General features: G+C 61.4%; 2 protein-coding genes across 4 annotated transcripts in view; one reads left to right on the top strand and one right to left on the bottom strand.

Annotated features, from left to right (window-relative positions):
• PC (pyruvate carboxylase) overlaps window positions 1-16544 on the top strand; it is a 67490-nt gene that overhangs the window by 45845 nt on the left and 5101 nt on the right. For both annotated transcript variants that reach the window (XM_081098469.1, XM_081098470.1), the window contains 9 exons: window positions 1556-1691; window positions 1806-1990; window positions 2226-2391; window positions 2504-2649; window positions 2759-2876; window positions 3077-3228; window positions 4630-4748; window positions 7077-7239; window positions 8762-8944. In XM_081098469.1, coding sequence (XP_080954595.1) covers window positions 1556-1691; window positions 1806-1990; window positions 2226-2391; window positions 2504-2649; window positions 2759-2876; window positions 3077-3228; window positions 4630-4748; window positions 7077-7239; window positions 8762-8944 — 1368 coding nt within the window. The remainder of the gene's footprint in view (window positions 1-1555; window positions 1692-1805; window positions 1991-2225; window positions 2392-2503; window positions 2650-2758; window positions 2877-3076; window positions 3229-4629; window positions 4749-7076; window positions 7240-8761; window positions 8945-16544) is intronic.
• LRFN4 (leucine rich repeat and fibronectin type III domain containing 4) lies at window positions 11446-15557 on the bottom strand. Of its 2 annotated transcripts, none has more exons than XM_081098490.1 (3): window positions 14666-15557; window positions 12883-14467; window positions 11446-12280 (listed from the first exon to the last, which is right to left on the bottom strand). In XM_081098490.1, exons 2-3 carry the CDS (start codon window positions 14229-14231, stop codon window positions 11719-11721), a joined length of 1911 nt encoding a protein of 636 aa, XP_080954616.1. In that variant the 5' UTR covers window positions 14232-14467; window positions 14666-15557; the 3' UTR covers window positions 11446-11718. The 2 variants fall into 2 exon arrangements, with proteins under 2 accessions (XP_080954616.1, XP_080954617.1); XM_081098491.1 differs by having other exon boundaries at window positions 12883-14241; window positions 14666-14746.

Raw genomic sequence — 16544 nt, 5'->3', positions numbered from 1 at the left:
CTTCTGGGCTTTCCCCCAGACTATGTGTGGCCTCCTGTTCCGTTTCTCCCGCTCAGGTGCCCTCGTGTGTGCCCCTCTTCAGAAAGGCTCGCTTTCCTCTCCAGCCCCAGTGAGCTCCCGTAATCCCACCCCTCACCAGGTAATTCACAAAACATCACCTTTGAGGCTCCAATCCTGATCTGAAAGGACCTTATTTCTGTCCCCCACCCCCCTTTTCCCTGCTCCTTTCTCTGGTACCTGCTGGGAGAGCAGAGGCCTTCACTGTCCTGTCCCGCCCTGGGCCTGGGCCTGGGCCTGGCACCGAGCCGTCGCTCGGCACCCGTCCTGTCTCCCTGGTCTGACGGCTTCCCTCTTCTGCTTTCCTTTCCGTGTGTTTCCTTCTTTCCTTTCTATTTGGTCTTTATTTCCCCTTCTCCATTTCATTGGCCATGATCAGACACTGAGGTTTTTGCAATATCTATTTTGTTTATTAAATATATTTGTATGTTCCCTACTTAGAACAAATGGTGAGTCAAGCATTTTAAACTTTACTAAGAAATCAATCACATGGTTAGCTAGACACAGGCCGTGGGAGGGCCGAGGCCTGAATGCAGGCTGGTGGACAGCGGGGTGACTTTGGACACATCTTTCTAAACTTGCCTGGGCCTTGGTTGTCTTCATTTGTAAAACCAGAGGGTGGCTGACCTCCCAAGATGTTCTCATTCTGGGGCATGCATTGCCTTAGCTGGTTTCTTAAAACTCCTTTTAATTGTGGTAAAATATATATAACAGAATTTGCCATATTAATCATCTGTAAGTGTACAGTCCGATGGCATTAAGTCCGTTCTCACTGTTGTGCAACTATCACCACCATCCATCTCCAGAGCTTTGTCATCACCTCCAACATAAACTTTGTCCCCATGAAACCCTAACTCCCACCTGCTCCCCAGCCCCCGTCACCAGCCCTCCCACTGTCTCTGTATGAATTTGACACTGATGCTTCATACGAGTGGATCATGTGGATTTGTCCCTTTGTGACGGGCCCGGCTTACTTGCCCTCGCTGGTTTTCGTTGCTGATGTACTCAGAAGCCCTGGGGGAAGGAAGGTTTCTGTAGCCGTTTAAAGAAATTGGTGCTGTAACTGAGCAGAGGCTTTGCTTCCTGCGGGAGCACATTGTTACCCTCGCTGTCCAGCCAGATGGAGCCCTGCGGGAGGAACCACACAAGCCAGGTTCTCAAATCTGGGCTGCTGCAGCCGGCACTGCACTGAAAGGGACACTGCCCGTACCCACGCACGCACACATGCACGCCGCGGTCACGCAGGGCCTCGGGCTGGCCTGGAAGCTACTTTAAGAGCTTGGCATGTTGTAAACCCTGCAGTGAGTTAGGGTGAGCTTGGGCTCCATTGGGTTTGAATTTGCTCCCCTCGCTATGGCCAGGCAGCCCTTCAGGGAATGAGGAGGGTGATGGTGCTGGCTTCACCTGGGGCTGCAATGGGTTGCAGTGGGACCTTCACTCCGCCTGGGGCCCTTCCACTCGGAGGCTGCTCTACTCTGGCTCTGACTTCCCTCCCCAGATGCTGAGGTTCAGAACCATGTGTGGGGGCCTGAAGCTCCTGGGCATCCGCCGAACCTCCACCGCCCCCGCTGCCTCCCCGAATGTCCGGCGCCTGGAGTACAAGCCCATCAAGAAAGTCATGGTGGCCAACAGAGGTGAGCACCGTAGGGCAGGGAAAGGAACCTCCTCCACCCACTCCCCACCTCACGTGACACCTGCTTCTCTTAGGACCCAGGAATCTAACTTCTCCCCCGCGCCCCCACCCCCAGGTGAGATTGCCATCCGTGTGTTCCGGGCCTGCACGGAGCTGGGCATCCGCACCGTGGCTGTGTACTCGGAGCAGGACACGGGCCAGATGCACCGGCAGAAAGCGGATGAAGCCTACCTCATCGGCCGTGGCCTCGCCCCAGTGCAGGCCTATCTGCACATCCCAGACATCATCAAGGTGGCCAAGGTGAGCCAGGCCAGGCCGGGGCCTCTTAAGGGCCAGGGCTGGGTCCTGTGCCATCCCCATGCTGTGCCCCATCCCCGCGCCACCCAGCAGTTAAGTGCCTGGATGGGTGGGTGGGTGGATGATGAATGGATTAATGAATGAATGGAGCAAGTGAGGTGGGAGGCACAAGAGCCACAGGGTTTGGTCGGAGACTCTGTGAAGGAATTTGAGGGGCACAGCACTCTTCTGCCCCCAGGAAAACAACGTGGATGCGATACACCCAGGCTATGGGTTCCTGTCGGAGCGTGCGGACTTTGCGCAAGCTTGCCAGGACGCCGGGGTCCGGTTCATTGGACCGAGCCCAGAGGTGGTCCGAAAGATGGGAGATAAGGTGGAGGCCCGGGCCATCGCCATCGCCGCAGGTGATGTGGCAAGCAAGCCGCGGGGCCCTGCAGCTCCTCCGGGGAGGGGGCTGGCGGGTTTTGCAGGGATTCCAGTTTGTGACAAAGGCCCCACATGCCTGTTTCTCAACAGGTGTCCCCGTGGTCCCTGGCACTAACGCCCCTATCACTTCCCTGCACGAGGCCCAGGAGTTCTCCAACATCTACGGCTTCCCCATCATCTTCAAGGCCGCCTATGGGGGCGGGGGGCGTGGCATGAGGGTAGTGCACAGCTACGAGGTGAGCAGGAGCCAGGGCTGGGAGGCTGCTGCACAGCCTGCGGGTTACGGGAGTGGGTTGGGGTCACGCAGAGGGGCCCAGTGTCTGCTCAGCCTCCACTCGCCCCCAGGATCTGGAGGAAAACTACACCCGGGCCTTCTCAGAGGCCCTGGCTGCCTTCGGGAACGGGGCGCTGTTTGTGGAGAAGTTCATCGAGAGGCCGCGCCACATCGAGGTGCAGATCCTGGGTGAGTGGGGTGTTCCTGGGCCGCAGCACAGCCGTGGCAGGAGCCAGCAGGCCTGGCCTTTGGGGCGGGGCAAGGACGCTCCCCCATGCAGGGCAGGGCCTGCCGGTTCTCTCCTGGCTGCCCAGCACTGGAGCGGGCACTGATGGGCCACCTCGATGTGAGGTTGTCAGGCCTGTCGGAGTGTTTGCCTCCCTCTGCAGGGGACCAGTACGGCAACATTCTGCACCTCTACGAGCGAGACTGCTCCATCCAGCGGCGGCACCAGAAGGTGGTGGAGATCGCCCCTGCGGCCCACCTGGACCCTCAGCTTCGGACCCGGCTCACCAGCGACTCTGTCAAACTTGCTAAGCAGGTGAAGTGTGGGGGCTCCTGGGACAGTTGCCCACAGAGAGACAGGAGCCTGTTCCTGCAGGCTCGCTCCTGGCCGGTGGCCACTGGGGTCTAGATGTGGACAGTCTGCTGGGAGCAGGGAGGCCCGGGTGACAGCTCTGGGAGGGGAGGGGCTCTGTTGGAGGATAGAGGCCAATGAGGAGTCAGTGGGGTGTCAGAGGGCAGGCCCAGAGACCAAGCCTGGGGTCAGCAAGTAGGAGGAGGGAGAGAGGCCGTGGACCAGCCCTCAGCACTCTGTGCCCAGATGGAACTTCTGCGTGGCACCAGCGAACCCCTGGACTGCAGGAGTGAGGTTCAGTGGGTTCTGTCAGGATCAAGAAACATTACTGAGGCATTTCTTCCTCACTTACCGTCCCCCACATCACATTTCTTGCAACCCTTTTCTCCTAAGGCCCTCCTCTGCTAGTCTTGGCTCTGCTGGGTCATGGGCGGGGAATGGCTCCCCAGCAGTGGCCTGACCCTGGGCCTGGCTCGAGAGAGCACCTGCCATGGCCAGACCACCCGCAGCAGCCCTGCTCTCTGTTCTTCTGGGCCCTCCTGACCCCACCCCCTCTGGAGTCCAGGCATCCTGCCCCTAGATCTGCCTCCTCTTCCAGAGCCCTGGGCCAGAGCATCGCTTCAGATCTGCCCTCCCAGCCCCACGCGGGCCCTGCTCCTGCTCTCCTCCAGGGCCATGCTCCCTCAGGCCTCAGGCAGCTGGACCCAGAGCCGGACGGCAGGTGGTCTGTCACCTTCCCCAGACCGAAAGCAGTGAGGCTTTAGCCACAGTGAATGTGAGGCAGTGATTTAAGAGGAGAGGTTTTGGTTATTTTGCAAGAGGCATGTCTTTACCTTGATTTATTATTATTATTATTATTCTCATTCTTGAACAGATTTGAGGGAGCTTACTGAAGTCTAGTTTGTGGTCTTGGGAAGACGAGAGTGAAAGGAATCAGGGTTGAATTTTGAGTAGAGTCATCACTGGTTGATTTCCCTCAAATGGCATCTCTTTGGGTAGTGACCGGAGGTGATGGCCGAGCGAAGAATGAGGAGGGCCCAGGAGAGGCCAGGGTACGCATGGGTGGGGCTTGTGCTGAAGAGCAGAGGAGGCTGCAGGGGAGAGGGCAGAGGGCGCCATGCCTGGGGCAATGGGAGCTGTTGATGCCTCGCCCAGATAGTATGAGTGCAGCCACCTGAGGCTGCTGGTGACCCCCGGGGAGACGTCCAGGCAGGAGCCCAGCCGGGGGCTTTGGGAGCTCCCCTCCCCAGCGCAGGCTGGTGGGCTACCGTCTGGTGGGCAGGGTGCGCTGCAGTCTGTCTTTTTATGGAACCAAATGGCAAGGGCTCTCATCACTACGCCTGCTTACTTACGTGGCCCCCACAGGTGGGCTACGAGAACGCGGGCACCGTGGAGTTCCTGGTGGACAAGCACGGCAAGCACTACTTCATCGAGGTCAATTCCCGCCTGCAGGTGGAGCACACGGTCACCGAGGAGATCACCGAGTGAGCAGGGGCTGGGTCAGGGGCCAGGGGCCAGGGCAGGGGTGTCCTCTGGGTTTTGTGTAAAATCCACTCCGGTGGCTCCTGGGGAGCAGGTGGCAGGGAGCTCAGCTCACTCTGCATGGGGTAGGAAGCAGTTGGGAATCTAGTTACTTTTTACAAAAATTATAATAAAAGCATCACGGGGTTATTGTATTAGTACAAAGCAGCAAATACAAACAATCTAGAGCCCCACCTAGGACTGGGTGCTGAGGGGGCTCCCAAGCTGTAAGACACAGCCACACGGGAGGGAAGTGTCGATCACCCCCATTGTTTAGACAAGTGGTTCTCAACCTTGGCTGCACATTAGAATCACCTGGGAATCTTTTCAAAATCCTGATTTCTGGGCCTCATCCTCCGGAAATTCTGTTTCTTTGTTATGGGGTGGGGCCACAACATTAGTAACAAAGAAACAGAATTTCTGGAGGATGAGGCCCAGAAATCAGGATTTTAAAAAGATTCCCATGTGATTCTAATGTGCAGCCAAGGTTGAGAACCACTGGTTTAGAGGAAGCTGAGGCTCAGAGAGGTTAAGAGAGTTGCCCAAGATCACCCAGCTGAGACTGGAAACCCAGGCTCAAGTCTGTTAGAAATAATTGGTGTCTTTCCATCGTTATTTCCTTTACTATGTAAGTAGTTTGACACAATGGCAATGTTTTGTATAGAATTTTTATTCTACTTTTTAAATTCAGTATTTTCGAAGACATTTCCCCAGACCATTGGACTTTCTGAATACTTGTAGTGGCTGCATACTATTCCAACATCTGTGTAACTTATTTGCACAGCCCTCTGTTACTGGTGAGGTGCTTCCAGCTTTGTGGTTAAGGGTGTGTCAGTCAGCCTTTGTGCTGAAATCTCTGCCTACCTCTCTGAAGAGGTCTGAGGATTGACACCTTTAGTGGCATTACCTGAGCAAAGGTTAAGCAATATCCCGCCTAATTAGCTTTCTCGATTGCTTGTCCAATTTGTTTGCCCACAAGCATTGAGTATAGACATTTTTAAAAACTTGTCCATTTTATAAACAATTAAAATAATCTTTCATTGTTTCAAGATACAGATTTTGAGCCATTTAAGTGTTAAGGCTGGCTTGGCGCCAGGCCATCTCACCATGGAACTTTCCTGACAGTTTCTTCTCTGAACCCTGCACCCACCTGAGGTTGAGGAAGCTGTGTGAGGGGGGGAGAGGGGCGCCAGCCTTTGCCCAGGGGGTGCACAGAGACCCCCCAGACTCCCTGCTCTCTGGAGAGAAATACTGAATGGAGACGGACACTCCAGGCTCAGACTCTGGCCCCACACAACTTCCCCATCGTGCTGCTGTAACATTGTCGACCCGGAGCCGGCCGCAAGCCTGCTCTGCCAGGAGGGAAATCTTTGCTTGCCTGGCAGTGGGGGTTTGTGTCAGACAGACACGGGCTGGTGCAGGTTCCTCCCAGCTCACTAGCTGCATGGAGCTCGGGTGAGCTGCAGGCTCTCTCACCCTCGGCCTCCTCCTCTGATAACAACGATGGGACGCTCAGAGCATTATTGTGGAGATAAAGCTGAAAAGCGCACACCATCCCTGCTGCATGCAGATGTGGGGGTACACGTGACCATCATCACGCTGTGGGGTGATTGAGCTGGAAACACAACGCTGGGAGCATCTGCCAGGGTAGTTCCCAGGCTGTCCTCACCGCAGCCTCAGGGACAATGTAAACACCGAGGTTTTAAACTGTTCCACGTGGACTCCTTGCTGTGCTCAGCATAGCAGTCATTGAGGCCGAGTCATCCCTGCGCTCGGAGAGCTCTGTGCTCTCAGATCAGGGGCGGAGGATGGCGTCCCGACCACAGCGCCCACCTGTGTGGACCCTCTTGCAGCTGTGGTCCCGTCTCAAGGAGCCCGGCCTCCTCGACCCCGTCCTCTCACAGCTGCCCCCCAGCACACCCACACAGAGGACTCCAGGAGCAGGGTGTCTGAGGCTTCAAGTCCAGGCTTGACCAAGGGGGAGTTTGGGGGCAGCAGGAGGACCGAGAGACCCAGGGAGAAAGAGGGCAGTACACGGGGAGGGACAGTTTGCGGGGATGCAAGAACAGGTGGATGCAAAGAGTTCAGCTGCCCCTCCAGCTGCCCGTTCTCCTTATTCAGAATGTGCAGTCACCGGGCACAGGGCAGGGGCGCTGGGCAGGCGGGAGGAGCCGCTGCTCAGGCTGGTGAAGAGTCTGCAGGAGCTGCGTGGGCTGCGTCTGTGTACGGACTGCCGCCTTCTCCATCCCTGCCTCATGTTCTCCTCTTGGTTCTGTGTCCTTTCCCTGCAGTGTGGACCTGGTCCACGCCCAGATCCACGTGACCGAGGGCCGGAGTCTGCCCGACCTGGGTCTACGGCAGGAGAATATCCGCATCAACGGCTGTGCCATTCAGTGCCGGGTCACCACCGAGGACCCCGCCCGCAGCTTCCAGCCAGATACCGGCCGCATCGAGGTAGCGTCCACATTCTGACGTTCCAGCTGAGCAGCCGCGGGGCTCTGCCTGTGTAAGGACTCTCGGGCCAGACTGCTTCTGAGGGGCACGAAGTGAGGGAGGACCCTCTCTTGGGCTGGTCTGAATCTGGCTGAGAGCACATGGCAGCCAGGCCTGGTCAGAGGAAGGGAGGAGCACCCTGGGCAGGGGCTGCCATGTGCACAGGCTGGTAAGCCAGTGGGCAGATCATCAGAACAGGGAGCAGAGCGGCTGGCAGAGCCAGAGGTGGGTCCCCAGAAAGGAGGCCCAGGTCCTGGACCTGTTCTAAGAGCCCAAAGGCAGGACGCTGCTGGCCACTGTCCTGCCTTCAGAGGGGTGTGGCTGGCAAGACAACACTCGGGGTGCCGTGAAGGATTGGGGCCCTGAAGTCCCAGTGGGGGGGCCAGGCTGAGCCAGGGGACCATCAAGGATAAATGAGAGAGGTGGGGAAGTGGTGGACGCAGGGAGGAGGCCGAGAGGCAGGCTCATGGTGGGAGGCTGAGGAGGGCCCAGGCAGGCACCCCACATCTGGACCTGCGCCTCCTCCAGGGATACTTCCTGCACCTTCTCTTTCTCCTCACATAGAAAGCCATCTCTCACCCCTCCCCTGCTGGCCCCCCTTCCCTGGCTGAGGGCAGGAGCCCCCTGGCCTGCTCGGTGCCTGTCCCCTGTCCCCGCTCATGCTGACTACGAAGACCTCTGGATCCTGGTGCCAGCGCATGTCGCTGGCTCTGCTGCTGTATGGCACCCCATCTGGCCTGTGCACCCCCACCCCGGCAGGGCAGGAGCTCAGACTCTGCTCTGGGTGCAGGGAGTGGGGTGGGGGGCGAGTCTGAGATACTGGGCTTCTGAAGGCAAGTGGCAGGGCAGGGCGCTGCTGGATTCTGAAAGTTGCATAGAACTGGTAGGCTCAAGGCCAGAGCGCGGTCCAGACTGCTCTGCCCTCGGCCAGGAAAGGGCAGCCCTGCCCTGGACGCTGCCTTCCTCCACCTCCCCTTCCCAGGCCTGGCTCCTCCGAGCCTGGTTTACCACAGAATATTTTTAGCTCCCAGTTCCTGCTCACAGCTGAGTGTTCACCGTTAAATATTTTATTACGTTCCTTTTTATCAAACACAGGCCCCTGGCCCTTAGAAGTGGCAGCGTGGCGCAGTGGGTGCAGCGGGGCTCCCTCCCACTCCTCGTCTTCCTGCATGTGCCTCACAGGGTGCCCCACCCCCATCGTGGACTTCCTGTGTGTGCTGCAGTTACGCCGGCACCCCAAACCTCTGCCCCCACCCTGTGGCCCCCTACCCATGAGGCTGTGTTTGGAGCCCCTGTCGGTGCCCCCAGGTCTGCCTCTGACCCTGTGCTCTTGCCCTGCTTCCCTCTGTGGCACCGGCAGAAATGAAGCAGAACTTCACAAGCCAGAGCTGGGACCCCCGTGCACCCTGTGCAGCTGGGGCTGAGGCTGCCTCCGACTCTGGCTTCTGACCCAGTTCCTGAGCCCACCCTTCCCTCCCCACAGGTGTTCCGGAGCGGAGAGGGCATGGGCATCCGCCTGGATAATGCTTCCGCCTTCCAGGGAGCTGTCATCTCCCCCCACTACGACTCCCTGCTGGTCAAGGTCATCGCCCACGCCAAAGACCACCTCACAGCTGCCACCAAGATGAGCAGAGCCCTGGCTGAGTTCCGAGTCCGAGGCGTGAAGGTGAGAGGCTGCCGGCCCTGTCTCCCTCCGCTCGCTCCCATCCGTCTCCGCCCCCCCTGTCCTGCATGTGGACGCTCCTGGCCGCGCTTGGTCACTGCTGCTGCCGGCCCCTCAGCATCCCTGGGAGTCGGGAGTCGGGAGTCGACCCTGCTCTGTGGACCCCACACATCTCCTGCCCGTCCTGGGTGAGATCACCTGGCGGTGTGTGAGTCCGCATTCTCCCTGGCCTCCCTAAGGGAAATCCTGATCCCACATGTTTGGGTAGGGACCTCGGAGCCTGTGTTTTGAGCGGCGTTGGGTGCCTCAGGGACAGCCGAGAAGGGAGGCTGCAGCCGCAGGTGTGAGCACAGGGCAGGAGGCGGCCAGGGGCTGCCCTGAGGCGGCTACTCTGGGTGGCCAGGCAAGGGCCCGAAATGCCTGTTGGCCTGTTGGTCGGATCCGTTACGGAGTCTGTAGCTAGAGATGAAGTGACAGCCATGTGCTGTCCCGAGGCCAGACGCTGCCACCAGGACAAGGCTCTGCCCGAGCAGATCTCATCGCCTAGTCTCACTGTGAGGGGCGCCCAGACAGCTCCACTCACCCTCTTCTGGGGGCTACAAGGATGGTCACTCATAGCAGAGGGCGCCCGCCCTGCCTGCTGCGCACGAGGGGAGCAGGGGTGCTGGGTGCTGGCTGGGCCCTCAGCTTCGCGTCCCCTCAGCTGCTCCCAGCCCTCCCTGTGGTCCAGGTGGGTCAGCGCGTGTGGGCGGTGCTGTCCTCGCAGCGCCCTGCATCACTTCTCACCTTGGGGAAAGCACGCAGGAGGGGAGGGGGCGGCGAGTCTGTGTCTGGCGTCTCCTCAGCTGACAGCAAACAGGTTCCCCAGGTGCTGGGGGGGGGCTCTGCGCTTTTCCGTGAGGTGCCTCAGGGTTCGGGGTCAAGGGGCCGTTTCATGACATCGTGTGCCCACTTTCTCACCGAGGGCATGTCCTGGGGCTGCCTCCGGTTCCAGGTGGCCAGTGCACCCCATGACCCCAGTGGGTGACCCAGCTACCCCGTCCCTCACCTGCCTGGGCTGTAGGACCGCCTGTCCTTCAGCCTGGAGGACCCAGTACCTGAGAGCCCTGGAGGTGGAGCGGGAAGACCTGGGCCGTGAGAGCCACAGGAAGGCGGGGGGCCAGTGCAGGACACGGGCTTCTGGTTCCTGGGGGCACCAGTGTCTTCAGATGTGCACCAAGACCTGGCCACTGGCTCCTGTCACACCTCGAGCCTCCGCCAACCCTGCACTCGCGGCCCTGCCTCCGCTGCTCTGCGCCGCCCGTCTCTGTCCAGGCCTCGCGGGGCTCACGCTCCCTTCTCTTCTCTGCTGAGAACCTTGTTTCATTTACTTAAACCAGGGTCGCTCTCGGGATACATCCAGGTATGTGTCTGGGCTGGGAGGGCAGGCACGTGTGTGTCACCACTGCGCCACCCACAACTGTGTGAGCTTGGCCTGCACACGTGTGTGTACACACCTTATTATGCCAACTCTTACCAGGCTGCTCATCAGAAACACCATGGGCCTCACACAGAAATGGGCACATGCCCCCAGGCGCCAGTGCAGGTCCTGGGTGCCAGCGCCCGCCTTTTGTGGTGGAGCCCAGGCACCTGCACCTTCTTGAAGCACCTGGGTACGCCTGGCGCGGTGCAGCAGCACAGGTGCCTGCGAGTATGTGTGTTGGGAGCCCTGTTCCTCCCAGCTGACGCCCAGGAGCAGTGACTGTTCGGATGGCTGGCAGGGCTGTGCCTGGGGCCAGAGGAAGCAAAACAAGGCAGCCTCCGGTGGACTGTGGCTCCTCAGCATGGGGGCTAGCGCAGGGCGTGGCCCGGCAGGTAGGGGGCACCCGTGTCCCAAAGGGAGGTTTGACTCAGTCTCTCCAGCCCAGCCCAGCACAAAACCTGGGGTGTCAATGGAGCAACTGGGGGCTGGCTCAGGGCCTGTAGCACTGGCAGGAACCTTCCAGAGGGTTGTGGGCAGTGAGATTCCAAACCCGTCCCCGTCCCTTTAGGGTGACATGCTACAAGTCCCTGGGAGATGGTGAATAAGATTGTCACAGGCGCAGGGACTTTCTTACTGAGCTGTGTAAGCAATGATGCGAGCCCAAGTCCCTGTGCCCTAAAGGGCTGTGCCATCTCCCACCTGCTCCTGTGGCCACTCTGTGCCCTATAACGCCCCTGCCACCATGAGGACGCCACATCCTGTCCACAGTCTGCCAGGAAGGGTGTGCTCTGCGCTTACAGCTGCAGGCACAGCAGAGGGCTCAGGCGTCCAGTCCGCAGGGCGCCAGGGGCCGGACCTGGGCTCACCCATTAGAGCCACCAGCCTGGAGCACTCGGCCCTCAGGGGGAAGAGGAGGCTGAGGGCACCCAGATCCACGTAGGCCACCTCCATGGGACTGGCAGTCCCAGCCCTGTCCTGTCTGTGTCTCCACTGGCCCACACGTCCCCTCTCCTTCCAGCAGGATGACACTAGAGACTAGCGCTGAGGTGTCCCCAACATTTTATTATAAAGAAAAACAAGACTCCCACTTGGTGGCTGCAGCCCCTGCCTCGGTGGCTGTGAGCACCTGTCAGAGGGGCTGACCCCTTATGCCTGTCAGTGGGCCAGAACCAGGGAAAGGGCCCCCTGTCCTGCCAAGCACAAGGGGGCCTGAGGTACCGAGGGTAAGAGGGAGGGACTCCCAGGCAGTGCTGACCCACCCAGGCCAGGTGGCTGCCTGCCCCCCACCCTCTACCCCGGGCTGACTCCCTTCCCATCATACCACACTCTCTTCCAGCCGTTCTGCACTGCCCCCCATCCCCTGGCACCCGGCCCCAAACAGTCCCCCGTGCACAGAGTGGCTCCGTCGGGCCCAGGCCCCACCCAGGCGCCTGGCATAACCATAGCACCCGCCCGTGTCTCCCAGGTCCAGGGAGCAGCTGCGCTGGGGGCGCGGTGGGGGGCTCCGTGGCGGGTGGGTCTTCGGTGTGGGGCTGGGGCCTCCGTTGGTCTGGGATTGGACGTGGCTGAGCTTCAGGGGGAGGCGGCCATTCCCAGCCCCCCGGCCCCGAACCAGCAAGGCCACAGTGAAGACCAGTAAGGCAGCCACAAGGACACCCCCCACGGCCACAGTCAGGGTCCCGCCCAGCATGTGGGCCTGTGGGGCGTGGCACAGGGGCATGGCCGGCAGCGTTGAGAAGTGGGCACAGCCCAGCAGCTTGGTGGACGTGAGGTCAGAAGGCCCAGCGGCAGGTGACAGGGCCAGCAGGCAGAGGTCATAGTCGGCACCAGGGATCAGGTGCTTCAGCAGGAAGTGGTGGCTGGAGGCGGGGATGATCCTGCAGGCAAGGTCTGGAGGTCAGAGCTGGGCCTCGGGGTCCAGGCCCCAGCCCCACCCACATGGCCTTGAAGCCCCGTCACAGCCCTTCCCCACCACCCTGGTTCCCAGGTCCCAGCTCTGAACACCCTCTTCTCCTGGGACCACAAAGGCCTCGTGTGTTCACTCAAGAAGATGGAGAAACCAAGACAGGCATGCAGGGATATGCGTGTGTGTGTGTGTGTGGCACTAGAGGCAGTGCAGGGGGACAGATAGGTATGTGCCCTGACACACAGGCCCAGCACAGGCTAAGGACGGGCGAAGAATCACATCACCAGAGATAAGTCATGTGTGTGGGGCTGGCCGTGTGCTTCATCACACACCAGCCTGGAGGCCGCCTGTGGCTCAGACACATGGGAGAGACCTGAGGGGCACTGCCCACCTCCCCCCAGCATTTCCCACCTCTTCTTCCTGGTACCTGACCCTCCCCTCCCCCTGCCTCAAGATCCCCAGGCAGCTCAGAAGCTGAGGAGGGGTGTGTGGAAGCCCCAAGGACAGAGAAGGAGCCAAGAATGGCCCAGCCCTGGACGGGTAGGGCCGAGGCGCTGCAAGGTGCATCCTCACCGGTAGATGAGGGTCTCATCCTCGCTGCTGTTGTACTGGATTTGGAACATCCACACGGGGTCTGCTGGCCGCCCAGGCCCCCAGCTCACCAGCCCTGAGGTGGCCGTCACCTCTGTCACCTGCACAGCTGGCTCAGTCTCTAGTGTCCCCTCGCCCTCAGCAGCAGTGCGGGCCGAGGCAGCAATGTCCGAGGGCCCGGGGCGGCCCCCCTCCGCACTGCCATTCCCACCGTGAGGCAAGGCCAGCACCCGCAGTTCTACATGGGCTGTGGATTCACCAGCAGGGTTGGTAGCAATGCAGGTGTAGTCCCCTGCGTCCCCAGAGCCCGTCACCCCAATCTCCAGGGTCCCATTGGGGAAAGCCCAGGTTCGGGAGGAGTTGCCGACCAGCCGGTCATCAGGGCCAACCCAGTGCATGGTGGGCGCAGGGTCCCCGAGGGCCCGGCACCGCAGTGTGGCCCGCTGACCCTCCAGCACCCAGAGGCGCTGTGTGTGGCGGGCGATGAGGGGCGGCTCACAGGAGAACTCGCCTTCGGGCACTGCCCAGAAGTAGCGGCCAGCCAGGCCTGGCGGGGAGGCGCACGTCTCCAGGTCGTCGGGCCGGGCCAGCCGCCGCAGCCACAGCAGCTCACAGTTGCAGTGCAGGGGGTTCCCACTGAAGCTCAGCACCAGGGGGGCAGGCGAGGCCTCGGAGTCGCGCCCCCGGGAGAAGAGTGGGTCAGGTGCCAATGTGGCCAGGCGGTTGGAGGTGAGGTCAAGGCGGGAGAGCTGGCTAAGTTGGGCAAAGGCGCCCGGAGGCAGCACGTCAATGACGTTGTGGTCCAGGTTGAGGGTGTGCAGGGCAGGCATGGCACCGATGCCAGCCCAGGGCACCTGCCGCAGGTTGTTGTAGGACAAGTCCAAGTCCTCCAGACTGTCCAGGAAGTCGTCGAAGGCCCCTGGTGCTATACGGCCCAGCTGATTGCCACTCAGGATAAGGTGCTGCAGGTTGACGGGGCCCCGCAGGCTGCCAGTGCCCAGCTCCACCAGCCTGTTGCCATCCAAGTGCAGGGAGCGCAAGCTCTCCAGGTCCCCAAAGGCGCGGGCCCCGATGCGGGTGATGGCATTGCGGGACAGCGTCAGGTCCACCAGCCCGGTCATGTTGCGGAAGTCTGGTGGCCCCAAAGCCTGGATGAAGTTATCAGCCAGCCGCAGCTCCACTGTCCGCCGGTCCACATTGGGCGGCACGAACAGCAGGCCTCGGTGGGCACAGAGGGTGCTGAGTGACTCGGACAGGTTCTGGCAGACGCAGGGCAGTGGGCAGGCGGCCGCTCCACTGGCCAGCAGCAGCAGCAGGAGCGGTGGGGCCATGGTGAGTGCCCTGTGGGGAAGGGCCCAGGCACAGGTGGGTCTGGTACAGGTGCCCAGGCCCAGTCCCAGGAGCCAGCTTCCAGAGCCTGGCCTGGGGGCGGGGGAGAGTCAGTCAAAGGCCCAAGGGGCCCCTCGGGGATGAGGGAAGGCTGGGGCCTGCAGGGCCAGCCTCCTAGAGTACAGGTCACATCTCCCAGGCAGTTACGGGGAGGACAGGCTCTGGGACACGGTGAGGCCTGAGGCAGGAAGCAGAGGTGGGCATGAGAGCAGGGAGGATCCCTGAACTTCCTTTCCCTGGCGTCCCTGGAATCGTCAGCACCCCCACCACCCCGCCATCTCCTCCCCTACCAGGGAAGCCACCCCCAAAATCCCTCCCAGGTGCACTTCCCTCCCAAGCCAGCCCCCACACTGTGCCCGGAGAAGGGGGTGCTCACCTGGTATCTGTAGTTCAGGGGGCACGGGCCGGCATCCCTGCAAGTCCGGCCGGCCGCGAACTCCAGGCAGCTCTCCCGCGGGGGCAAGGCCTGGGGCTGACCAGCCGTCCACCGCTCGCCCTCCGGCCCATGGCGCTTGGGCCCGGCCGGCTCAATCGGTTCCTGGTACCTTTTCCCCGGCTATGCTCGTGGCGGTGGCGACCAGCAGGCGAGTGCGCGCTGGCGAGCACGCGCGCCGCGGACATGCACATGGAAGGCGGACAGGGAGGGGTGCGCAGGGATCCACCCTGGGCTGGCTCCCGAGGTCACGGGGACACGCGCCCACGGGTGGCCCCAGGTCACAGCCGAGGCCCAGGCCAGCTCCAGCCTTCCGCACAGCTCTCTAGTCCTGCCGCAGCGCACTCACCCTGGCACAGGCACGCGCGCCCCCGGACACCCTGGCGCCCCGGCATCCTGCACCGCACGGGCGCCCGCTGCCGCCGCCGCTGCTGCTGCTGCTGCTGCTGCTGCTGCGCACACCGTCACTCTGCAGCCAGACAAAGCGCCAGCTCGTGGGCCCCTTCACCATCTCCCAGAGACAGAGCCGGGAGCCTTTGTTACATGTCGCTGGGCACCCTCCCCAACACACCCACACATGCCCACACATCCACGCCCCGCACCCACAGGCAGGGCCGGGCGCAAACCCGCGCTGTTAGTGGGACCCTCGCATTCAGATACACGCTGAAGGTCACAGCCGTTCTGCATCACCAAGTCACGTGGAGGGTCCCCAACACGCACGGGGCCCTGGAGCGGGGGCTGGGGCGACGCCCCCGCCAGGGCTGCTTCGGGGTGGGGCCGAGGGCTTGGTCTCCCTGCTGGCGCCGCGCCCCGTTGCCTGCCCTTCCCTCCCTCCCTCCCTCTTCCCAGGCTCCCCGCCTGCCCAGCAAGCTAGGGAGCCAACCGGTCTCCGCCTCTGGTCCGATTGGTCGGCGTGGCTAGGTTTCCCAGCAGGCAGGCGGAGGCACGCTGTTTGAAGCTGTGCGTCAATGGTCCTTGCTGGGTCCACAGCCCCTCCCTCCCCTTTTGGCCCCTGCGGGACCGTTTCCCTAGGTCCTAGGCCCTAGCAGAACGACCTCGGTCCCCTAGGAATCACGTCTGGAGGGAAGGGAAGGGGCAGGGGGACCCAGGTTGCCTGAGGACTAGGAGATACAGGGATGGGGTATTTCCTGGTGGGTGGACCGCTACAAAGGACCAGGGTGCTGGACCTGATTCGACCCCTCCATGCTCCTGCCCAAGCTTGGCTATCAAGGGCTAGGAGCTGGGGTCTCCCCACCCCCAAACAGGACCCCCTTTCTAGGCTAAGCCAAGTTAGTCCCAGGGAGCGTAAACTGTCTAGGGCTCAGTGACAGCCCTGAAGACTCCATCCTGCAGGAGCGAAAGAAGCCCCCAGTGGCGACGAGGGAGGAGGGCAAGATGTCTTGGGAACCCAGGAGAGAACGTCCAAGTAGAGCTGTTAGCAAGAGCAGGATGGGAAAGTGCCCACTGGGTTTACCCACAAAGAGGGACCTTAATGAGAACATCACTGGGAGGGGGTGTCTGTTGAAGGGAGGAACCTTTCCAGAAGCCTGACTGGGAGGGCAGGAGGGTGGCTGCTTCATGCCCCCCCACCCCCTCGTGCTGTGGGAGGTGCTTGTCTTCCGGAGGAGGAGGAGGTGGGAGTCCACACTTGCTCTGGGGGTGAGCAAGGAGGGAGGAGTGGGCTCAGCCCCCTGCAGCTTAGGGGACCCTGCCGGACGGTGGGTGGGGGTGAGGAGATGGGGAAATGCCACTCCACAGGGAGCATGGTATCCTAGGGAACTAGGAAGCTGGCCTTGGCCCCTTCAGCTAGCTTCTTTCCCTG

Source organism: Myotis nattereri (assembly GCF_964212035.1).
Source record: "Myotis nattereri genome assembly, chromosome: 9".
Classification (NCBI taxonomy): Eukaryota; Metazoa; Chordata; class Mammalia; order Chiroptera; family Vespertilionidae; genus Myotis; species Myotis nattereri.
Note: the sequence above shows the minus strand (reverse complement) of the source record. Positions and strands in the feature narration are given on the sequence as shown.

Coding starts and splice junctions, on each gene's coding strand:
- LRFN4 (XM_081098490.1), bottom strand. CDS start 14,231: ATGGCCCCACCGCTCCTGCTGCTGCTGCTGGCCAGTGGAGCGGCCGCC. Junction 12,281..12,882: donor GATGAGACCCTCATCTACCG/GTGAGGATGCAC, acceptor CCTTGCCTGCAG/GATCATCCCCGCCTCCAGCC.